Source organism: Sitodiplosis mosellana, unplaced genomic scaffold (assembly GCF_009176505.1).
Source record: "Sitodiplosis mosellana isolate CC-2019 unplaced genomic scaffold, AAFC_SMos_1.0 Smas_scaffold_6165, whole genome shotgun sequence".
Taxonomy (NCBI): Eukaryota; Metazoa; Arthropoda; class Insecta; order Diptera; family Cecidomyiidae; genus Sitodiplosis; species Sitodiplosis mosellana.
Genome location: NW_022601406.1, coordinates 210,410 through 236,176, shown reverse-complemented (window position 1 = coordinate 236,176; position 25,767 = coordinate 210,410). Strand labels below are relative to the sequence as shown.

The following is a 25,767-nucleotide window of genomic DNA, read 5'->3' as shown; positions in this document are numbered from 1 at the left end:
GTGAATATATTCGATATGCGTGTCGATTCGTTTCTTTTTCGTTTTTTCCATATCATCTGGCTTCACTTTCATCTCATCAGCCACTGTTATTGTTGTTGCTGCTGTTCGCCAAGGATCCATCTTGGTGTTGCGCAACAGTGCGCCGGGTCGTTGTTTGTTTCTTTGTAAAATAATGATGAAATTTATTCACTCAGAAACGCGCGCGTTTTTTTCTTCTGCTCGTGTCGGTTAACATATAAAAAGCGACATCCCCAATGTTCAATAAATGCCATGGCTGCGGCGTATGTTTGTATTGGAGAGGACTTTTAAGTGGTAGATATCTACATGGCGATAGCAGCATTCTTCCCTGTCTCTCTCTTGCTTTTGCTCTCTCTCTCTCTCTCGCTCTCGTTTTCCCGTACGCTGCAGCAATTAGGCAAAATTGTGTAACGGTGTATGCGAAAAAATCATTTAAAACTGCACTGCGATGGCAACCGAATGTTTTGGGAAAATCGAAGCCACGTTCACAACAGACGCAATTTGTTTATTTTTTTATTATTTGAAGGAAAAAATTCGTATTGTCAGAAAAAAAATTGATTTCAATTTCGAATACTGTGAGTTTCAGACACGAAATATTGATCGAACAACAATGGCTATGCACGAAATTATCAATTGAATACGAAACTTGTTCAGATTTTAGAGCAAATGAAACCAAAATTGTTGTACTCAAAAGCGATTTGACAATAAACACGCGAGTCAAACTGAGAAATTTTTTAATTCGAATTATTGAAAAAGAGAAAAGTCGTGTCAGAAACGAGTTTTTGCGTTAAGAAACTAAGAGATTAAAATTCTCAGAGTCGAACAGGGTTCGAGGAAAAGTTCCCATTAAGTTGATTGCAATGTCGAAGAAAGGTTGGCACAGCTGGATTGAATGCATTTCTCTGGGCAAACAGGAATTTCCGTCATCGCTGCACTTGTTTCAATCATTTTTTTAATGAATTCACGCTGCACGAGTGTAATTAGAAGCATCGAAAAAGCGATCACTTGCAACAACAAAAGGACCCAGGGCTACGCTGTGCCGTAATGTGAATTTATTGTTCACATCATATATCAAAAATGCAAAAATTATTCCAACAAAATTATTTCAAATTAAAACGAATGACGACAAACCGAGAGTAGAAAAAAAGAATGTCATACGGTGACATTGTTTCAGCTGAACAATGACATGACGAAGAGAAGAAAAAAAAACAAATGCAATTCGCTGAGAAAAACACAAACGAACGATAAAACGGAACGCGTATCAATCACTAGGAGTCATTGTTCGGAATCGGCTGAAACAAAACGCGTTTTCATCCCATTAGACTTCGATACTGCCGATCGAAATGATCGTTGTCGTTAAACAAAAGTGCACAATTTTCGTTCGATGCACGAAATCGACTTCTCTCTCTCTCTCTCTCTCTCTCTCTCTCTCTCCAGTCTCTCTCGCCCTCTCTGTCTGTCTTCACTCGTTTTGCGAAATTGCTCGAGCTCAAAAATTGATGCTGTTTTTAGCGCGAGTGCACGATGTTGAACCCGTTATTAAGGCCACGGAACATAAAAGCTGCAAACAGTTGAGAAGTGCGCGTCGGGGTTGATATAGTAATGAGAAAAAAAATGGAACCAAACAATTGCACGAAGAAAAGTCAAAGAAGGAGAAAAAAGGAAAAAAAAAGTTATTTAATAATCGCGCAGCGAATGATGACAGAAGAGAAAAAAAATGAGTATGGCAAAAGAAACGCGGAGTCTTTTGTACGGATTGAACGGAGCGAGAGTGAGTGAACGAGCTAGTAAACGCGCTGAATGGGAAGAAGTCAAACAGAATCGGAATCTTTGCAATTAATGTGTACATTTGAAAATTTCCACCGAAAATGAAAAGCGAACGAAATACAACAACAATGAATGGGTCTGTGTCGCAGCAGCGGTGCACGGCATGCGGTGCACGACGAAGCCAAGACATCAACAAAAGAAAATATTCCATGCGACAATTGAATGCTGCAAGTTACGTGTACGTGTGTCTAAAAACCGATCATGTTTATGTGTGTTTCTTCATCTTAGTTCGAGTGGTTTTTTTTCTCTTTAATTTTCAGACTCCCGAATAAAACACAGCAATACATCAATTATTGTCGTGCGATTATTATCGACGTGAGAATTTGCTTACTTAAAAAAACACACACACGCACCGAAAGCGATGAAGAAATCCCAGCACATCGAAAAACAACCACACAATACCGTGCAAAGTAATTTGTTTTTTTTTCATTTCCTTGCCGTGCGTGTGTGTGTTTTGTTTCATTGGTTTTCGGGTCCTGCTTTTCTCATGTGTGCGACGACGACGACGACCGCTACTGATTCCTGATCTCGTATACGATGTATTGTGTTTGGGTTTTCTCTCGGCGATCTCTCATTAAACGAGAAAAAATATTATCGATTTAGTGGCGATGGTAAGTAGTTTGTTCCCGGCAGGAGGGTAAATCAGCCACCGTATTTAAATACAATTGGAACAATCAGCCGAAGCGCAGAAACAATAGACCAGATCTAGTCAAACTATTGTATGGTCGTCGTCATCGTCGTCGTCGTCGTCGTCAATGTTGTTGTTGTTTTGTTTCTTTAGAGGGCTGCTGTTTAGCCTGAGAAATCGACCGATTAAGCTGATGCCTTCCGGACGGTTACTTCATGAATTTTTCATCAATCTAATTAAAACCGGCAAGAAAGTTTAAAGAGCACTAGCATCCCGTTGCGTTTTCACGACAAAACAAACATTTTTTATGAATGAATTTTTTTGCTCTCGAAAATTTCAAGACTTTTTCCCATTATGGCTGAAGTCGTCAATATTTTGCATTGAAGACATTTTTCAAGGTAATTGCTAGTAGTTGTGCGTAAGTATTCCGAAACAATGATCTCATCACTTTTTGTTCTGCTGTTTTTTAATTTATGTATTTACTTGATCATATGAGTGTACAAAATAATTGGTCAAGTTTCAAGCCATCGAAATAGGATTCTTTATGAAATTCAATCATTTTTTGAGCATTCCCCATTGAATCGCATTCAATTCGATTTTTAGCACTGCCCCTAGGGGCATTTCTCACACAAAAAATTTGAGCAAATGTGCAAAAATGTCTATTATTTCTTCTTTTCTATTGAAATTGTAAGAAAATGTACTGAAATGACGATATTGCTTGAATAAAAGTGTTCTGGAAGTAGGTTTCAGTGGATCTCAAGGATCGTTTGGAACTGCTCCCGATTCTGGAAGTGGGTTTTGGTGGATCCTCAGGATGGACCAGATCCGGTTTGACAATGCCCTGGTCCATCCTGAAGATCCACTTCCAGAACCGGGAGCAGTTCTGAACGATCCTTGAGATCCACCAAAACCCACATCCAGAACACAAGTTCAGTGTAAATGAACATTTATTTACACGAATAGATAAAAATTGATCGAATCGGACCGAACGGAAGAAATTTTTCAAAATTGATAAGAATTCATTCATTCTTTTCGTGAGAAATGCCCCTAGCACTGCCCTTAACGAGTGCCATCTTTATTCGAAATTTCCTTTATAATTGGCAAGTGTGGAACACCATCAGTTTATCTCCATTTTCTGAATGAACTTTCACTGAATTTATTGAATGAAATTTTTTTAAACCCATTCTCGGCTAGGGGAATTCAACTCTTACAAGTGCAGCATGTTTTCTGCCAGTTTGCTTGATTCGCGGAAGATCGACGCGTTCGTTGTACGTACTGACGTGCACGGTCACAAGTTCACACAAGTTTTTTTATGGTTTTGCGCGTTTTTCAAGTTGTTATTTGACAACTAAAACGCGTTTCAAACTAAAGATCGGTTGTTTACGTATATAAAGATTTTTCACATCCTTTCCAAAAGTTCAAAGATTTATATAATTATAAAATGAACAAAGGAAATATTTTTAATGAGCTGGATAAAGTGTTGGAAGAAAAAGTTAATCCAGATGTAATAAATGGAACGACTGATGTGTGCGCGTCGTCCAGCTTCATATTTACACACGAACTCGCGCGCGTTCGCACAAGTTCGCACAAGTTCGCGCATGTTGTTTTAATACGGAACTGGTCAACTGAGTGGAATCATGCAAGTTCTCTGGTGAATGTAACAATTTCGTGCGCGTTTATATCATTTTTTACAAGTTTTCACGTAGTTAAATCCCCCTAGATTCTCGGTCTTCACATTTTTTGATTGGAAAGGACTTTCTATTGAAAACATCGTCGTAGCTTTTTTTCCACAACATTCCTGTTGTAATCGTGGTAACCATACGTAGGATTCCTTGGCCAATTGTAGAATTTTGCAGACAATTTCTTGAGAAGTGCCTCAATGACATGAACGAGATTCAATTGAATATGTGAAAATATTATTGTCGTTGCGTAGCCGCCGCCGTCGTTCGTTGAGAATGTCAGAAAAATTATCATTTCGAATGTGCATGAATTTGTGATATTTGCAAAAGAAAGCACCGAATGAATGAGAAGTGAAAGATGCCAGACGATTATGTGGTTGAGGAAGATTGTGTTCTGTTGTTGACATCGCACATGCATATTCTGTCTGCCTTTCGCTCTTTATGTCTCTCTCTGTCTCTTTCTCTCTCTTTCTCTCTCACTCTATAAGGATATTGCTCTCGCTCTCGTTCTTTTCATTCTTTCTCTCGTCTCCATCTGACTATCGTGTGCACAGATTTTCACTGTCAGCGTGTCTGACTGAAAATTGATTCATTGCAAATGCGTATGTATTTTTTGTTCTTTCACCGAGATACGCACAAATCGTCCAAGCAGAAAATTTTCATTTTGTTAAAATGCGTGCCGCATTTTGATAATCAGATTGTTATTATTCTAAACATAATCCTATTAGCTTGTTCGAACATGCTGTTTGTGCAAGAATTTATACTTCGGAGTCGCTAGAGAGAAACTGCAAGTTGAATGTTTTTTTTCGTCTTCTTCTGCGCTCTTCTGGCGTTTTGTATTCCGTTCAGATGATTGTTTTGACGCGAAGCAATCACTGACACACACAAAAACGAATCCCCATTTAAATGCTCCCGTTGGGAAATGGCTCTTTAAAAAAAAGTCGTATATAAAATGCTAGAAAAATTAGTCAACAGCCAATTGAAATGATTGCATAACGAAAATGAAAACAGAGTCGGTTCTCTCTCTATCTCTCTCGCTTCATTGTGAACGATACGAAGAAATGACAAGGTCGATTCGTTTGGAAATTGCCGCGAGTTAACTGAGTGTGTAAACAAATTATCGACGGTTTATTAGTCAATCAAACATAGAAAAAAATGCTCTCGATCGAATCGGTCTCGTCATGCGCCCGCCGCGGCACCACATAACATTCATTTGACAACTTTTCGCATTTTCAGTGCAAAACTTTTTGCAAAACAGACGCACATCAAATTGAAAAAAAAGCAAAAAATGCTGGCAATTTTACATAAATCACCGTTAAACCATCCAACGCGATGTTTGCGAAAGGAGATGAGGAAAGTGAGAGACATATCCTTGCATGCCACCAGTTAGTATTTAGTGCAACGATAGAGATCTATGGACGAAAATCAAAACATGCGCGCATATTTCCATTCCCAGTTTGGTTCATCGTCGTCGTCGTCGTTGCCACCGCCGCCAAAATGCCAAATGGAAAACATGCGGATACGAATGTGGCGAGAATAAAACACGTATGGGTACGGCATGAATGCCGAATAGCATTCCTTGTGAACCGCATGCTATTCGGCATCAAACACACATATGTATGTGTGTGTGTGTGTGTACTGTGCGTGTAACAAACTGCGACGACTTGGTTGCTTATTGCCGTTTTTCTGCCTTTTCGAATATTACAAATGAAAAAAAGGGGCGGTATTTTGTACGAGCGAGTAAAGCGCAGCACACGAACGTGTGTTTCGGGCATGTTTCTGTGTAATCTCCAATAATTACGCGTTTACATTACGCTTGTAGTTTGTGTTTCGTCTCGGGTTTTGATTCTCTCTCACTCGCTCGCTGGTGTTGCCGTTGTTGAAGCTCGATTCGTGTGGTTATTTGTGGAACGCACCGCGTCGCTTAGTGTTTAATGCCTGGGTTCCGCAACACAAATTACACGTTATTAAATTGTTTGGTTTAGATTTGATTCGATTTAGTCTTGTTACTGTTATTATTGGCAGGCATAACACATCTTCCTTTCGGCAGTGGCGTAGATTTCGTGGTGCACAAGGGAGCGAGAGAGGGAGAGAGAAAGTGTGATAGAGAAGATTTGCTAACATCAATTTTTTTCCCTCACAAATTCAAACGATTCGCACGCCAAAATTAGACAACACCTCGAAATCAAGTTGTTTATTTTACTCGAAATGTTGTTTGTCATTGCGATCGTACATGGCGATGAGGAGAGGCAAAACAAAACGCCCGTTAAGTGGATTGTAACGACACCCAAAGGCCACCAACATACATGTGTAATCTTTAAAAGGAGCGCGCTCTTTGCTCACCGTGTCTTTGCCATTTGCTCCATCATAAAATCGCTTTCGATTCAATGTGTGAGTATAATTTTAACCGAGTATTACTTACAAATTCGTGTAAATTTAAGGCCTAATTGTGCGGCTCTAACCAGATGATGTGCAAAAAAATAAGAAACAAGTCCTTTTCTAACTCGATATTGCTCCCCCGAGACACTCACAACGCAAACGGAACCATAAAATCTCGAGTAGCTCTCACTTTGAGTTCGAGCAATTGTAAATCGGTAGATGCAACAAGTCCAAACTCAACCAACTATTTCAAATAGTTTGAACAAACCCACCAAAAAATAGATAAAGCAACAGAGACACTGACGAACCGAAATGGAAATGGAAATGGAACGGAACACACGCATACACACAGCAGAGACAACAAGACTCAACATTTCGCATCGACGAGTTTATATATATATAAACGTCATCGGTTCGGTTCATTAATTTTTCGTTCGTTGCTCTCCCAGTTAGACGGATGAATGCTCAGCCACATTATTGTTTAGCAAATAAATTGGACGAGAAAATACACAAAAAAAATATTGTTTATATATATAACGAGACGGCAAAAATGAAAATACTCCAGATGACGCTTTCGACCCACTTCCAACTTGGCGTTTGTCGAGTTTGGAAAATGACTCAGGACATTTTCGTTTGCCATCCCACTTTGACTTGACGCCAAATCATTTCGTACTGATGTGATTTATTTTGCCATTTTATCACAAATTGACAACGCAATTGAAATAATTTAATTAAATTCCGGTATTTGGGTCAGTATGGTACGATGCCGATACGAGTCGTACGATCCTCAGCAGTGATGTCATTGAAATTATTATATTCCATCAGGCAATTGATTTGAAATGAGTTTTTTTTTCGATATTTTTTTTAAAATGAATTGGCAACAGTTAATAGTTTCGTAAAGAATCGAAAAAGAATCGTCGAAAAGAAGCAATATTCAGCTTTGAGAATAATTTGATCATGAGATTAGCGCCATTTTTGCAATTTCTGCCAGATTCTTTCTGACTAGTTCGTTGTTGAGTATAAAGTTCATCGTTTAATTGAAAATTTCTAAGTTCTCAATTTCAAATGGTCTTTTTATACACTTTGAGAAACTGAAATTTACATGGAGAAAAATCATCAAGGAAAGATTTACTCGAAAATGGTTCTGAAAAAGGCAAATTTTGTTGGATTGTCGGTTTGAACCTAAAAAATGTGGAAAAATTGTACATTCAATTTCACAATTCCAAGTGCATAATTTCAATTTGAGATGACACAAAAATCCCTTAAGTCAAGATTAACCTAGTTATTTACTTTTGATTCATCTTTTAAAACGAACATTTTGGCATCAAAAGAGCAATAAAAATGCCGTATTATAAAAAATGACACTATTGATTGCTATTTACTTCGATATTACTTTTTACCGTTTTACTTTCATTCCGAATGACTGTCAAGTGTTTTATTTTTGTGACAAGAAAAAAACATTGCCGTCTATTTTTGTGATTCAATTCATAAGAAGCTCCATAGTCAATAGTGTTGATAATTTTTAAACGAATGCAAGGCTTTTATTGCACATGTCACCATTGCTAAAAATAGGCATGTTCCATTCTGAAAATTCCATTTTTTTTCTATCAACATCACTTGAAAAGTCGATTTTTTCCTTATTCTTCTTCTGTTGTTATTATTCATTTTTTCTCTCTCTTACATCGGTCGTGCTAATGATTGTGTTGACGATGCGAATTAACTTTTTGTCGTATGTGATTAAGAGCACTTCATTCTTCATAACACCCCGGGAGTACGCTTCTGTATAGCCACTTCACTTAACGAACATGAAGAGGGATTACATATCACGAGTTCCAAGTTTACATTTTCATATTTCGTTTCTATTTTTGGTACATTCATACCCTCCTTGTGTCCTATGCGCAAAATGTTCGTTGACATCGATGTCACTGGTTTTGCTTTATTAAATGTCGCAAACAATATTTAATAATGTAATTGAAATATTGTAATAAATAAACTAAATACTATGTCGTACATACGCAACAATAACGAGCAAACAAATGTACCCTTGGTCCAAGGCTGGAGAGAGAGAGAGAGAGAGGATATGTTTGATTGTTTGTCGTGTTATATGAAGAGCAGAAAAGGGGCTGTGAGTGTGATGCTTATTCATGCTTGGCGACGAATGTTGCCTTGGAATTGTTGGCGCTAGCCACACTGACTTTTGATATCTCGTGTATCACTTTTTGCCAATTATTATTTTATAATGGAGATCATCCGTTTTGGTTGGCAATAATAATTCGACAAGAATGAACGAGCCGAATTTTGCCTTTCTACATACAACCCGATGTGTTTGCTTCTATTGTGTGTGCAATCCTTTATTGACATTTATCGTTATGAGTGCGCGGAGTCAAGTGGCGAGGGAGCCTATGAATTGACTGTGCAGTTTTTGCCGTGATGCAGAGCCAAAGTCGCCTTCATGAATCCCAACAGAGAGGGCAACAAACATTCAATTGTTTTTATTCGCAATATGTAATCCGGAACCATTCGCCAGTGTCAGTCCAACATGTAACCAACCCAACAACAACAAACATTACAAATCATGACCATACAAATCACCAGAGCAATTAAATTGTTTCATCGCTTTTTGTGTTGTGTTGTGACGCGTCGTCGGTTTTTATGTTTTACAAACTTTGGTCATTGTCTCTGTGCCGGAGACTGGCGAGACAGGAGAAGGATAACGAACGACAGAGTGTGAGAGAGAGAGAGAATTTGAATGTGCCACACTTAATAACAATCATTACAAACGATCAAATTGTTCAGCTTCGATAAACAAAAAACAGCAATTATTTATCATGGCTTATCGCGTGATTCGGAGCGCGCCACACCAATGAATTGTTATTTAACTCAAACCATTTCAATGAAATGACGTTTTATCGTTTTTTTTTTGCATACACATTTTTATGACACAAACAAAACATTGCTGTTTGATTTAAAACAATTGACCATGGACATTGTAAAAAAAGTATTATGGACCACGGACGATGATGTGTATGAGGATTTTTCATCATGATACAGAGGATATGATTTTTTATCATGTTTTTGTTACAGTCGTTGAAAGTATGATACATTTCAGCTATGAATTAAGTAGTTTTTTTTAAAAATGATTAGGACGTATTGACCTTCTTAATTAAAACTTCAATTTATTTTTGAAGAATGGAATTTTTTAAGGAATCCAAATTTAGAGACATCACAAGATTTGTCTCTTTGAACTGAAAAACAATTGAATTCAAACTGGAATAGAACGTGACAATATCATATCGAACATAACAAAAGATTCACATAGAAACATTTAAAAAAATAAAATAACAAGAGAAATTATTTAAAGAGCATGCTCTCTCTCTCTCTCTCACTCAAAATGTGTACATTTCGCATCCTTCCGAATTGTTTGTTGCCAATGCTGTTTGTACGTCGCATGAAATTTTACCACTTAATCAATAAACGCAGCGTGAAATTCGTTCTGGCAAAATTGGCGAAAAAATCGAGACGATTTTTGAATTGAAAACCGCAACATAATGATTTTCAACAATGCGTCGATTGAATTTGTGCTGAAAATTGTGTGTTGCATCTTTTGGGGTGTCCATTCAGTGAATGGGTGAAAAAGATCAAGAGACAATGGATTATTGAGCGTAAAATAGCTAAGCAAACGAATACACAGTAGAAAAGTGCTATTTGTTGCATTATCATTTTTCATGAAATGTGTGTGTGTGTGTGTTTGGCTTCTTATTCTCGAGATTTATTTTTCAAGAGTCTTCTTGGCTGCTGACAACTCTGAGTCTTTTTTGGTTTTCATCGTTTACAGCACCCAATCGATTCTCTCCTTCTCTCTCTCTCTGTGTGTGTGTGTTTTGAAATGATTGATGCCGTTTTTCGTTTTTGACTTTGTTGTTTTCACAGCACTCCGAAAAGAAGAAGAAAAAATTGTAAGAAAAGAGAATGCAGTCTATTTTTCTTGTCAGCTCTCTGTTTCTACTCTCCATTCATTCCGTCCTGAGAGTGCTTCTTTTCATCACCATCACTGCTGCCGATTCACAGTGTGTATATATGTCGAGCAAATACAAAACAAATAGTTACAAATCTCTTAATAAAATGATTGAATGCTCGAATTGTTACGGCCATTCAACGTAAGCAGTTACAAGCTAATCGACCATAAGTGTTGTACTAATAAATTTTATCGACCATTCACACTTACTCTCTCACACACATACACGCACAGTCGCACAAGCACAACATCGAAATGCTTTGAATTTTTCCGAAAAAAAAGCAGCAGCGGCGAATAAGAAGAGAGCGGAGCACAAATTCCGGGTGATTTTCGGCAATAAATTGTTCGATACATAAAAGATTTTTAAGTAGTAAGAGATCAAAACACGAAATGTTCGACACGAGGGATTTCAACCAAGCTTCGCAGAGGTAAAAATTCTACCGTTCTGAGCGACCAGAGTGATGCACGTGATGTTTCTCTCTTGAAAATGTGTGTATTTATTGTGTCGACACGTTGAATGGAACATCCAGAGCGAAAGAGAGAGAGAGAGAGAGAGAGAGAGAGAGAGAGAGAGAGAGAGAGAGGATAAAAAGGTACCATTAAATTATTTAATGCACATAATGAGATGTCATATGACGCACACTCACTTTCAATTTGTACTTTTGATTTTCATTTCGATTCCATTTCCATTGAATTGTGCTCTTTTTTCTTCTTTTTTCAATGAATCGTTTTCGTGTGGCATTGTTCTAGTGTGTGTTGGGAATGAGAGCGAGAAAGGAAAACTTCGGATAAAACCCGAACGAGATAGCAAGAGAGGGCTCATGCTGCTACGAAACGGCATTTTCATTGCCATCGCTGCTGCTGCCGCCGCTTTTGCTGCCGATGTGATCGACAATTGTTTTGGGTCCGTTTTGCGTTCGTTGTGCTCGTCATTTTGTCTGTGATTGGAATGGCTTTTAGTTGTGAATGGGTGCGAAAATGTCATCACATATGATTACACGTTTTTGATGATGCTGACGCAAATCAAAGCGCTACCGTACGAACGAGCCAGAGGGACGACGACAGCAACAACAACAAAATTTCTGCTTTGATGAATGGAACAATGGGAAAAACAGTAGGAATCAAACTGAAAGAAAGCCAAACACGGAGTGTGTGTGTGTGTGTGTTTTTTGTGCGCTGCCTTTGAATGCAAAACAGCCGAAGATGAAGGGAATGTCATGAAAGGCAGTTTCAATTACGCTTCCGATAGAATAGAAAAAAAAGACGATATATCCAAGTCAGATTCACCGTTCGCAGAAGCGAGATGAAGGTAGAAAAAAAAGAGAGAGTGAATGTGTTTTTTTTTGCTGCTATGAAAAGACAGTCTCGAATCGATACCGTTAACGATTTAAAGTGCTGTTTAATTTGCACAGTCGTCAGCACTCCCAATCCATAGCATGGAATCGGTGAGGCGCAGTCAGCATCCCGTTCTCGCTCGCTCTCTCCTTCTCCATCCTTCGTTTGGCCCAACATACCACATTTAGGACCACTTATGAATGCTCACACTAAATACACATGGTTATTGGTTATGAACATGCATTTTCTATGTTATTTATTTATTCGTGCTCATTGTTACCATTATTTCGATTCGGCTCTCGTACTCTCTCGTTCTCTATTTTATATCACGGGGTGACGCGCCACTAGGCGACTGCTGTCGCCGTGTATTATGATTGCCATTTATTATTAGATAAATTTCTGTCGAGAGAGTTTTTAGAAGATGTCATTTATGCGATCGTGTCAATTGTTCATAATTTATGGTTTGATGATTTGTGATGGTGTGTTGTTTTGTTGCTCCTTTTTTGTTCCACTGTAGTGTGCTTGTCTCAACTTCACGCTACACAAATACCATCGACTTTTCGAGCCGACACGATCATTTGTTTGGTGTGAATTGGTTTTGTTGCATTTCACGATAAAAACACAACGGCACAATGGATACTTTATCAGCTGCTCTCGTGCGATGAACACAACGATTTATTACCAAAGTCATTGTCATCGACTTTTTAATGTTATTACTGTTTTCGTATGTGAATACAGTGGATTTTCTGGTAGTTATTAAGAAAATTGTCTGAGATTTTCAGGTCTATCAAAATTCAGACAGGCAATTTTACGCATCTTTATGGCAATTTGTTGGATTTTTCTACCGTTTTTTTTTTCAATTTCAGACAATTCTATTGACTATTTCATGGATTTTTTTCGTCATCATTGATACACTTCCTGAAGGGAAAAGTATTCGATATGCCATGGGTCATCGATTACTCTTTAATCGCCAACACGCGTAATCAGTTCCTATTCGAACGTTTTCGGACAGAAACTAGTAGACAATGGTCATATTGTGTCGGATGAATCATTACCGAAAAGAGTTGACCGTGCACATTTTTTCAAATGGTCAAATCATTTCTGGCTTATGATAAATGGCATCGTTTTATGGGGATAAATACGTATTATGTTTTGAAATATGCAAGGGTATTGCTGTTCAAAACAGTAATACCAAATCTAGAATGTCTGTTTTGCCGCTTCGAATATCGAATGAGAACTATAATCTGTAATGGGCTGGGTGAAATAATTCAAATTGAAATCAACTTGACTCGAAATAATTTTTCTTCTTTTTAAAATGAAATTTGTTCAGAAGAAAATTAGAGAAGAGTAAAAAAGACTGGTTTTGTCCCAAATAAGACGATTTCTTAAAGATAAAATAAATATTTTTGCATTAATTTCTATGAAAACATTCAGAATTCGGATTACTTTGAAAAATTAATCGAATATTGGCGTACATTTCATACGTTTGATTAAATCCAAATGTTATGATTCAATTGTTCGAATAAATTATGATTTTGATTCATAAAATGTTGATCAAGAAAAATGTGAATGTGTGTGACGAACCTTTTTTCGATGCCATATCCTCGCCAAGTACGGTGCATGTACCGCCGCTTGACATTCCGGTGGCACCATCCGATGGACTGAGCGGCTGTAACCCGAATGACATAGGCGTTGTTGCACCAGCACTTGGATACCAAGCGGTTGGCGTTCTTGGCCAAGATGCTGTGTTGCTTGTCCCATTACTAGCCACGCTTCCGCTTCCGCCCGAATGATGCGGCGATGTCAGATGATGATGCTAAATCGAAATGAGATTAATTCGTGTTTATTTCGGTTCTTTTGGCAATTAACGAAAAGGGAAACAAACAGAAAATAATTGGTAGAAGAAGAAAAAAACTTACATGATGTCCGTTGAGCAAACGAAACTTGTCATAAGCGGAATCGCTTGATAAATTGCTCAATGTTGGTGGCGTCGATGCAGCAACACGATCTATTATTGGTGACTGTTGATGTACGGATGCTGCAGGGAAGAAAACAAACATTACGAATGGCACTCAACTTTTCTCATGCATTTCAAACAAAAAGACGTTGTTTTTTTTTCATTCTCCTTCATTATTCATAGCGTTGAATTTAATTGAACCAAGTTGTCCAAAACAAAAGGCATTTCATTTCATCGTTTAACACAAAGAACTGGCTTCTTACATTTTCTAAAGATTTTCCAACACACATTTGTTAAAATCAAGGAGAAAAAGATGCAAAAAAGAGATTTCCTTCGGAAGAAAGCTTTTTAAGAGTTGCAATTTAGGTCAACTACATTTTTTTTCCAGAGCTCTCAACAAAATTGCAAGAATTGCATAATGGAAGTAAAAACACGGAGAAAAAAAATGCGAAACATAACGAACTAAGTAAAAACTTCTGTATTCCGAATAAATTGACAATTTTTTCTTCTTCTTTGAGTTAAATCTTCATAATGAATTTGAAGTAGGTCGAACCAATGTTTCGTATTTAATCCAATTGCCGGTAATTAAAAAGTTCTCAAATGCTGCAAATGAATCTAGTTTGTTATGAAAAAAAAAAACGAAGAATGCCTTTGGCCATGTGCCAATTAAATTGTTGGAATTAATTCCAACGTTAATTATACATACTTTGTGAATGATGATGTGTATGCGAGGCGTTGCTGTGATGCAGCGTTGAGCTCACATTCGGCTGTGTATGCTGTTGCTCTTTTTGTGCGGCCAAATTGCGAAGGACACGATTTATTGAAGACACCTGAAACAGAACAATCGGAATGGTAATTCAATCCTCTTCTATAATTGATAGAATTTGGATGAGTTTAAGGCAATTTTGGTTCTTTTGAAAAGAAAATTCTTTCTTTTGTTTAAAAAAAAAACGTCTTTTTTAAGACAATTAAATAAAAATTTTAATTAAAAAATAAAATAATACAAAAAGGGGTTCACGATTAGCATGTAACGAAAGCAATTTAGATCTTCTCATAAATCTCTTTTGACGGTTTTAAATTTCGACTATGGAAGTTATTAATTTTCGCGTTGAATTTTGAATTGCGATCAGGAACGATTCGCAGTCACATTTCATTGAAATAAATCCTATTTCTGAAAGTTTTCAGCCGGAAATAAATAATATCGCACGTGTTGAAGAGAAGCGATGCAGTGGCTGTTTTCCGGTGCGACACATGCTCGAACAAATTGTATCTGTCGCGTCTTATTCTGAAAGGAGCGCGTGAGCGATGTGTGAGTGGATATGGAATCGAAAGTGTGCTGAACATCCGATTGGCAAATTTAATTGTATTTTATTTTTCTGTCTTACGTCTCTCTCTCTCTCTCTCTCATATTTTTGCAATTGTATGATAAAAGATTTTGCATGGCACTTAACTATGGGATTCTTCTCGACTGAATGGGCGAATTGAAATGGGAATTAAGTCGCCCGTTCGATTTTTTCGAATATTAAATACACTTTTCCTTCGTTGTCAATCTTGCGCTTCAATTCACACACAGGCATTCGAATGAAGCGGCGCAGATTTATGTGTCGTGAAATGCGTTTCGCATTTAGTTATTCTCTGGACGCGATTTAATAAAACACTTTCGTGTCGGGTCGAGAGAAGAAGAAGTAGAAGGAAAAAACATGTGCCTTTCCTTTTCATATGTAGGTTTTTCATGCATGTTGTGTGTGCGTGTATGTTTTGTTCCATTGTATGGCATTCGTCACGGCCTATCACTTAATTCTATCTTTTTTGGTTTTTTTTTTTCTGTTTCACCACTCGTTCATTTCAGCAACGTTTCGCATTCCGAATTGAGACATCATTCAAGTGTTCGGGGTGAAGAAAAAAGGGACCGTCACGACAATTGAAAAAAAAAGAATTCGGAATGAACCATAATATATGACGAATTGAATAAATAATGTCGTAATAATGTGAGCGCAAAATCAACATTGAATGGCAGACAAAGTGTCACATGATCACCGAGACCGAGAGAGTGTGAGTAAGAGAGATAGTGTGTGTATTTGTTTCGGTTTTTTGTGCGCGCTTGGGGTCAATTGCTATTGAAAGATTCGGTTTCGTTCGCTCTCTTTTATTTGTATCTAACTTCTTTATTTGTTAATATTGTCATTATTTGTTGCTCTTCTTTTCATCACTGTCTTTCTCTATCTTGACAGCATCGAACGCTCACATAATCAAAACATTTGAGAAAAAAATACACACTCTCTCTCTCTCTCTCTCTGTGTGTGTGAACAAGTGCGCGTTTGTTCCCATTACACAAGGGATGCGCTTTGTTGCGTTTGTGAGTGCGCGCACGATGATCAAATCATTTGATATGGCGATTTTTATCGCTTTGTCTTTTCCTTGTTTTTATGCATATTAACATGAACAATCTCTATTAACTACACGTAATTGGTTTTGCGATTCGGTTTCAGTCGTCATCATTGTTTGATCACATCAAACATATGAATGCCACACACCACATTTCACTGTTTTCACGGTGAGCATCGCATTTCGAGTTGTGTGCGTTTTTTTCATTCTCGCTTCGTTTTCATTTACATTCATCTGTTCTGCTGCTGCTGCTTCTTCATGAATAAGTCGCTTTGTATTGTCGATATCAACAAATAACATTTCTCAATGAATTTAAATTAAACTTTTGACGATTAAGCGACAATTACGGGGAAGCGCATTTTCGACCGTGCCACATAAATCCGCTTAAACATTCAGCCCAAGTTTTTGATTTCGATTTTCCGCCAGATTTATCACTTTGGTTGAAGTTTTTAGAAAAGAATGAATGAAACGCACACACCGAAAACTCCGCTTTTGATTCATCTTCAAAAAGCCCTTTCAACCCGAATTCAATGGCATTTTATTTCTGTTTATTCGTAAATTTTCCACTTAAAATATTGTTGTTAAATCGAATCTTTCAAAAGACACTTCGACACATTCAAATCATAGCCTTAAGATCTATTGAAAAGTAAGACTTCGGCTGCGTTTCTCAGTTCTCTATTCTATCAGAAGAGAGGGAGAGAGGAAAGAAAGACAGAGAGAAAGAGAGAGAGAGAGAGAGAGAGAGAGAGAGAGAGAGAGAGAGAGAGATAGAGTGATAAAGAGAGACTCACTTTGTCTTTGCAATGAATAATATCATACAAAACGAAGCGAATATCGATGTGTATACATGCCATTTAAAACATGAAATGAGCGATCAAATATCATAGGGTTTCGCCAAGGTGTGTGCTCATCGTTTAAGATTCGGTTTCATCAATCACACATGAAAACACAAATCAAACTATTCGAATTGAGTGAAGCGGAAGAATTACCGCAAGACGCGATATGATTTGCAACAGCAATTTTCACATTTTTAATGAAAATCTACACGGAACTCACACACACTCATCTATTTACATCACCATTCATTGTGGTGATAGCAAAAGATAATTTTGGCTAGTATTCTTTTGAAAGTGAGTTTCGAAACGATATTTTGATTGATAATTTGAACAAATTAGTTTGCAATTTGTTCAAATTATCAATCAAAATACCGAATTTGAAACTCACTTTCAAAAGAATACTAGCCAAAATTATCTTTTCATTTCAAATGATTGAATTTGTGTGTATTCAAATTTTTCTTTTGAAATTTCCAGCTTACTTCTTCTCAAATTTTGAGCTCAGCACATGGTAGCGAATCAAAAGTCTATGTCCAGAACATTCTCATCGTTAAATTAACAAGATTGTTCACAATGAAATAATTTGATTCAGATTAATCTGATCGAAAGTGGTAATGTACATGAAGTCATTGTTTTCTAACGGACAATTTCCGCCTAGTTATTACACCAGAAATCGATCGTAATAATCAAAGATTATGAATCGTAAAAAAATGCCGTAAAAAACGTAGAAGAAGTTCAAGCTTTTTCTCTGGAAGAAAAAAAAAATTGCGGAGAAAGAAAAAGTGAAGTAGACAGTTCATTCACATTTATCAGAAAAAAATTATTTGCCGGTGAATTGCTGTGATTTCTAGTTCTCATTAATGTTTTATAAACTTCTGGTTGTACTTGAAATAATCCGGTTTCCGACAGAGAAAGAGATGCAGAGGGAGAGAGCGAATGGAGAACAAAAAACAACGACCGAATTCGATACATATTGAAAATAGTTGAATCGTAGATAAAAATCAGACGTATACGCCTGTAGATCGGTCGTTTGATTGTATCAAAGTCAATAACATTCGCATTGAATGGTGTTTTTTTTATTGCGATTTCATAAAGTGCAATTTCTAGCCGACGTCAGTAGTATTTTGATTTCATTGTGGTTCACAAGGCGGGTCATTATGACCGAAAAAAAAATGGATATGAAAAGGAACAGAAAAATATGAGCTGCTGTCCTTATTAAATGTTGAATCCGTATAAAGCAGCGTATAATATGATATTTATCGCACGTCTCCATCTTTCGAAGGCATGTGTGCATCGACACTGGATTTTGTGCCAGAAAGGTAAGGTTCCTTTAATAGCAGCCGCAGCCAGCAGCAGCAGCAACAACAACAAAAATCATTTCGATTCGAAAGGATGAATGGGAATTGGGTGAAAAAAAAGAATCGAGTGCAAATAGAGCATGAGCGTAAGGGTGTATGTAATGTTTCCCTCTTTCATGTTCTGGTCTTATCTTGACTTTGCTATCGCAATATAACACCAACGTCGGGACCCCGTTCGCAGTGCCAAGTCGGGATGTGTATGCGTGCACCATGAACCGTGCACCGTGCAATCTCTGCAGAGCAAAGTGGATGCGCTTATCACGCGTCGAGTAGATGAATAAGTTCTCTCCCTTTTGCTATCTTTCTCTGCGCTATTCCATTTTATCGATGTTGGATTTTAGCCATTTTCTCACTTGTCAGAAAATCGACCAAAATAGACGAAAAAACAGCAACAACACACAGGCAGCCACTACACTTGGCCGTGCAATGCGTGTTTGCAATTCCCGGCTAAATATGATTTTCTCTGTCATCATCGTTGTTCGTTTGTAACAAGATAAACATAATTTGATGTTGATGATGATACACACTCACACACGCGCGCACACTATGTGACATAGCCGTGCTATGATGATGATGGTGGTGATGATCACACATTCTTTCTCCCATTGTTCTATATTCGGATTTTTTCTTTATTGTCTTGAGCCTGACTGCTGTTGTTGCTGCTGCTATTGCGGCTGTCGTTTCGAAATGCAGTGCATCGGGCCATATGCATGTCAGTGAGCTGCCACACTGCCTCTGCTCCTGTGCATGCTCTCTTTTTTTGCGCTTCAATGAATTAATTATATGTTTAATACAAGTATTAATATTTGTATTTTATCCTCTTTGCATCTTTCTGTTTTCCCTCCATCCCTCCCTCTCTCTCTATCTCTCCCTTTGCACCGATTGCCTGCACACAATTTTCGTTTCGTTTCGTTCGACCTTGCATTCCGCATTTCACAAGGATATGAAATATTGTTGGTTAAATATGAGATCAACGAGCCGAACACACAACAACAACAACAACAACAGCTAAACATACAGATTATAATAATTGAACGGAACGGATTTAAATAAATCGGGGATTAAGAAAATATGATCGACGAAATGAATACAGCAGCAGCGAGAGAGCTGAAGAAACGACTGATGTATACAATGCATATCAAAATATTAACAGAAAATGATACAAAACAAAATATTAAACGAACAACACGAACGATGATGATGATGAGATGACTGCAACAATCCAAAATTGTAATAGTCTCTCTCTCTCTCTCTCTCTTTTTCTCTTCCATTTATAATTGCTATCGCATATTATGCTTACGTTTATGCAATTTGTTTATCGTTTTATTATCGTCGACTTGTTTTCCACTCTAAGAACCATGTGTTGCTCTCGACACACACACCGCGCGTTTCATTTTACAATTGCTTTCAAATCAACTTCGGCTTTCTAACACTTTTTCCGGCAGTTGGAACCCAGCGCTGCTGGGTTACATTACAAGAAGGGCAAGTGCACTTCATTATGCACCGTTTGTTATTGTTGTTATGGCCTTTGTTTGCTTTATTAATTTTTACAATAAGTATTAGTACTACTCGACACATTTCAACTGATGAACGTATGAATACGCGGAACTCTTAACGAATCCAAAGATTTCGTAGAATAAAAAACAAACATGCTCAAGCAAATGTCAGCTTGTTTTAAGCAAATACGTGATAATTAAGACAATTCCTCATTCACTTTCTCATTTTTCTCGAGAGTTTGATTTTATTGCTAGACTTTGTCTATTCAAATAAACTTCAGAACTCTGAGCATGAACAACTCGATTTTTTTTTTTGAAATTTTGAAGTTTTTTTCTGCGAAAATTGTGAAATTTGAGTTTGAATTGATATTCATTTTCTTCTTGGGTTGAATAAGTAGGGTAGGTAGGTACTTATTTTTCCTAACATTTCCAGAGAAAAGCCATTATTTGACCAAATTTCCAGGAAAAACCTTCATTACGCTCAAGTGTTAAACATCCTTTAGCGCTGGTATTTATCCGGTTTTACTTGTTGTTTTGTGCATATACGTAGATTTTAGGTAACGTTAGTATACTACATGAAATGTAGACGAATTGTTCTAATTTATGCATTCAATTTGCACGATGTTGTTAAACTGTTAACTGAATGTTCCTCAATTAATCCCGAGCAAATAAAGAAGCAATTTCCCTAGATTTTCGAAATAAATAAAATGTGTGGAAGAGCTGAACCATTCCCATTGGGGACTCATTTTCCGAATCATGAATTTTATTGTATCATCAAATGATTAAAGCGGTGCCTGGGAAGATTCTGTGCTTCGAAAAATTTCAAGAGATTTTTAAGCGTAGATTTTGATATTTCTTGCTGTTTTAAGCTGGATTTACGGGAAAAAAAGGCGAACGAACGAAAAAAAAAATCCTCGAAGAAATGTGTAAAAACGTTCAAAAATGTTGATCACATTGCGTTTGCTGCTGAGCGCTCGAAGGACGATTATTTGTTGTGGATATTTTTGATCGATGCAAGCAGGGGTCCTACCGTCATTTGTTGGTTTTTGTATGGCGTCTATCGTTTTGAGATCTGCACGGCAATTTAATGCGCCGCATCAAACTGGCACTGAAATTTTTTTTTATGGCACCAAAAAATATTTTACATATATATCCTACCCATGTGTAACAACATCGGCTTAACAAGACAACGGAATTTCCGGGATTTGGCAAAAGTAGAGAGAACAAGAATCCAAAGGACAAGAAACTGCTTTAATTGTGGTATAGGTATGTAATTGTGTGTTCAAACAATGGCATTTGGAAGCGGGTCACATGGGATGCATGAAAATATATAACACGGTAATGCGGCTAAATACCAATTCAATACGGTTCTCTCTGCTCTTTCTCTCCATATTCATTGTTCGCCTAAATCCGAACAAAGATTGAATAGAAATTACATTTGGAAAATATGTGTTACACAATTTTCAGCGGTATTTTTTAAGTAGCTGTTGTTCCTGGTGCTGCCGCTGCTAACAAGAGAATATATCTGTTGGACTCCTGGTGTGCATTGCACTTGAAGGGAAAATGTCAGTGTGAGGAGAGAGATAGAGCAATAGAGGATAAATTATGTTCGGCTCTTACACTCTCACTCTCTCTCTCTCTCTCTCTCTCTCTCTCTTTCTCTCTCTCTCTCTCTCTCTCGAATAAAGCGCAATGACCGTAAGAAAACGCACCAAAATCACAGTCAATAAATTAAAGACAATTCACATCGATTAAGAAGTGAGCGTAAACAAAAATCACACAAACGTCATTCTCTCTCTCTTTTCTCATGTTCAGTTATCGTCGCAGTGATGCCGGCTCCAAGTGAACAATAAGAGAAAATCTCAAAGAGATTTATTCGTCGATTGCATATATGTTTTGTGTGTTGGGAATTTGTTTTCGACAGTTTTGATGTCGAAACAATTTGTCTGGCAATGGGCTACCTTTTTCTGTTGTTGTTTGAAGACATGCTTGAACACCCTGCAGGCATATATATACACGCACACACACACGCACACAAACACACACACACACACGGAGAGAGAATCCAGTGCTGCTACACCCAAAAATCTGTCGAAATTTGATGGACGTAATTCGAAATATTTTTAGAATGCTGAGAACTTTTGGATCTGCTGAACTGAGTGTTTATGAATTTTAAGCATTCAAGTCGTTTTGTTGTTCCGGGCGCTGGAATGGTGGCTTTTAAAATTGGAAACTCTTGAATTCCTTAATTTAAATATGATCGAGTTGAGACCATCTCTTCTCTTTCCTCCCAAAACAACAAAAAAGCGATAAAGAATTTCCTCGATAGCAATCTTCTCAACAAAAGATGAGCAAAAACCATGCAGGCCTTTTTTCGATCCACGCCGAATTCGAATCCGGTCCAAAGGAAAAGTGCTTTCGCATACACACACACACACACACACACACACACACACACACCTACCCAATAAAACAATGCGGAACGTGCAAGGGATTCGATAAAACGGAAATATTTAATAAGAATTTTATTAAAAATCGTCAAATGAAGAAAGAGGCGTTGTGCGTTGTTTGAAGTTTCGTTGTTGTCGTCGCCATCGCCGTTGTAGTCGTTGAAGTCGGACTAAAAAAGGAATAATCGGCCGGTTACAATCTGAAGTGTGCTACTTTTATACTTTTACAACCAGCTCGATACAAACGAACAAAAAACACCATCTCTATGTTGAAACTACGTGAAGCGAACATAAGAGCGATACGCTTAAAATGCAGAAGAGCGTGGCCGACATTTGCCACGTGCCATCGATTTAATGAAAATCTTTTTGGCGCTCGTTATTGCGCTGAATGTGTTACCGTGTTGTTGTTGCTGCTTTCCTTTTCTCTTCGACTCTTTTTTTTCATTCCGGTTTTGCTCCTGAAAAATGCTTTAATCATGTCCATTCTGATGGAACGCTTTCAATTCCGTGTGTAATCACACTATTGCACTCTCACTCTCGTATGTGCGTTTTAAAACCATAGTCTTATTTGTGAAAATATTGTATAACACAATTTGTATTGAATCATATGCATATTCATAATAATATCACGAGCACATATCATCCCAGCGTCAAAGGAAGAGAAAAAAAAATTCGCGCATTTTCTATGGAATTTATTAAAATTCATAATTTTTCATTAAAAACGTATGAGAGTGCGCAAGTATCGTGTGCCACGATTTAATTTCAAGAAAAGGCGGAATGCATCTCGCTTTTCCACCTCAACGACAATTGTGATGCGGGAAAAAAAAACCGTAAAATCGATATTTTCAGCAAGACACACAAAAAATCATCATCATCCGTTCAATTTCAGAATAATAGCATTTTATTCTTACTGCAGATAAAATCAGTACAATCTCTTACGGAGGATGAAATCGATTCAATTTCGCATTGAAAATGAAATCAATTCGGTTTTCACAGCAAGCGATGTGAATAGGGCAAAAGTACTTCATCAACGGACCGGTGTGTTTATCAAATGAATGTGAACAGTGTTCGCCGAATACGGTGTGTTTCTTCAATTTTGTGCGTGTACCACTCGTTCAGTGGGTATAATAGCAGGCGAAAAGAAAAGAAAATCTCATCGTATAACAATACATATAATTTTCCTGTTTATTTTCGACTGTTTGGCATTCAGCGCTGACTACTGACGCTTAGATGTCATAAGCGCCACTTTCACCCGAATGCGTGAATCGAACGCGTAATTCACCGCCCCCCCCCCCGCCCCCCCGAAAAAACGGCGCATTGCAGCCCTGTGAATGCCTGAATGGGAGCTAGCCTTTATGAATAGAACATAAATATCAACGCCAACTAAATTTAAAATTCAAAATAGATAAAAGAGACAGTGCGAGGGAGAAAAAGCGAGCGAGGGAGAGCATGGGGCGAAAAGAAAGTGAATATCGATGGCGAAGCCGAAGGAACGAACGAAAAATAGGGTGAGTGAAGGAAGAATGAAAATGAAGAAGAAAAAAAGAACTGCATAAGCGAATAGCATTCACGACATTGTTAAATAGACGTGACGAAGGAGTCTCCTCCGCGCTGCTGCCACCGACGACAACGATGACGACGACAACAACACATAATATCGCCAGAAGATAAATTATAGTGAGGTAAAGTTTTGTGGTGAATTAATGCAAACACATTTGGGAGAGAGTGAATTTGGTTTAGCGCGCACAAAGCGCAACAACCAAAGAAAGCAGCAGCAGCAGAAAAAAAGTCCAAACCAAAAGAACGAGCGAAGAAAAAAACACTGAATGAACACACAAATACAGACAAACATCACACAGCTTCGGCCACATTTCAACCGCGCGCGCGATCCAATGCGATAATGAGGACGACAATGATGGTGGCAGTGAGAAATATTGAATTACATTCAACGCGGTCGCGCGCCCGCACACACAAACACACAGACTAGGAATTGGTCGTCGTCATCGTCGTGGTCGTCGTGGTGAAGGAAACGGTTCGGTTTTTACGATGTCACCACGACCAACCAAACGACATGAAGACACGAAAGAAGGAAGAAAAAAAATAGTCGAAAAGACAAAAAAAAGAAAATGGAGGAGGCGATGGCACAAACAACGCACCACACAATGACGATGATAATGTTATGCAGCGAATGCGGCTCATTATTTTCATGATCTTTTTGTCACACTTATTTTAATATAGTGTCCTTCTTTGGTGGCATCGATGCTTGGTGATTTGACGGCGAATTCATTGGTTTTCCAGCCGCGTTCATTAATAATTGGTTTCTATCGATTTTCGATAACCTTGCCGTCACTCGTTTACATCACCATCACCACAGTATGTGTCTCTCATTCTTTTGAACTTTCTTTAAGAAATTAATTCGTCGCACGGATATTGGCGTTCTTTTTACATCGAAAATGTCGAATGCAAACCATGGGCGTGTAAATTTTACAACTATTTAAACTTCTAATATTTTTTTACAGTTACTTTTTATTTTGCTTGAACATTGCGCGATATGCTGTTTAAATAACCATTGACGTATAATCGGTTCTCGGTAATGATGTAAACGGCGACGCAAAAGTTTGTGATACTTAAGCCATTTGAGAGGGCAACCGGCGCCCGCGATAATTTTTTTTTCACGCGGCAAACGAACCAAACGTTACAGCCAAAACTTTACCCGAATAAATTAAATGGCGTATAAATCGTTCGTTTCGTTGCAAATACACTCACACCTCGACTCGTTTCTGTCGTCACACCAAAAATTCCCAACGACATTGATAAACTTGTTGAGTTGAGCCACACGCAATAAACATTTACACAGACGACTATTTGTATTGGCGCATCTCGAGTTGTTGCTTCCTGTTTTCCTACACTTTTCGTCAAGTACGTTGTTTGTCGGATATTTCTTATTGCCCAAGAGGGAAAGAAGCACTTTCGCTTAGGATTCTCGTAGCAAAATAGAGATTTCAGCGATTGAATGAGAGTACTTCGTGCGTGAGTAAAATGATGTGCTATGCCGACGGAATGGGCAGATTCAGTTCAACTGTAACTATTTTATGGGATTTGGCACTCTATTTTAAGGGAATTTTATATGCTTTTCGCTATTTAACGCAGATTTATGGACTATTTTCTAAATGATTTAGAACCTCCAATAGAAATTGTGATGAATTTTGCGCGTTTTAGTCAATTCAGTATTAAATTATTGCTCATCATGAAAATACGCGAAATATTTAAACTTTTTACTGTTGTTAACTTAAGTGATCTTTAATCATACCGCATGATGTACGAAAAGAGCCAGGTTTTTAACGAGGCGAGAACTGATAGTTGTCGAAACCTATTGCTACTAATTGTTTATTATTTTAAATATGTAA

At 37.7% G+C, this 25,767-nt stretch overlaps 1 protein-coding gene across 3 annotated transcripts in view; it reads right to left on the bottom strand.

The window, feature by feature from the left end:
- Positions 1–25,767, bottom strand: part of LOC129574618 (paired box protein Pax-6) — a 44,678-nt gene that overhangs the window by 4,761 nt on the left and 14,150 nt on the right. For all 3 annotated transcript variants that reach the window (XM_055456856.1, XM_055456857.1, XM_055456858.1), the window contains 3 exons: positions 14,545–14,668; positions 13,801–13,919; positions 13,466–13,697 (listed from right to left, as the gene is read on the bottom strand). In XM_055456856.1, coding sequence (XP_055312831.1) covers positions 13,466–13,697; positions 13,801–13,919; positions 14,545–14,668 — 475 coding nt within the window. The remainder of the gene's footprint in view (positions 1–13,465; positions 13,698–13,800; positions 13,920–14,544; positions 14,669–25,767) is intronic.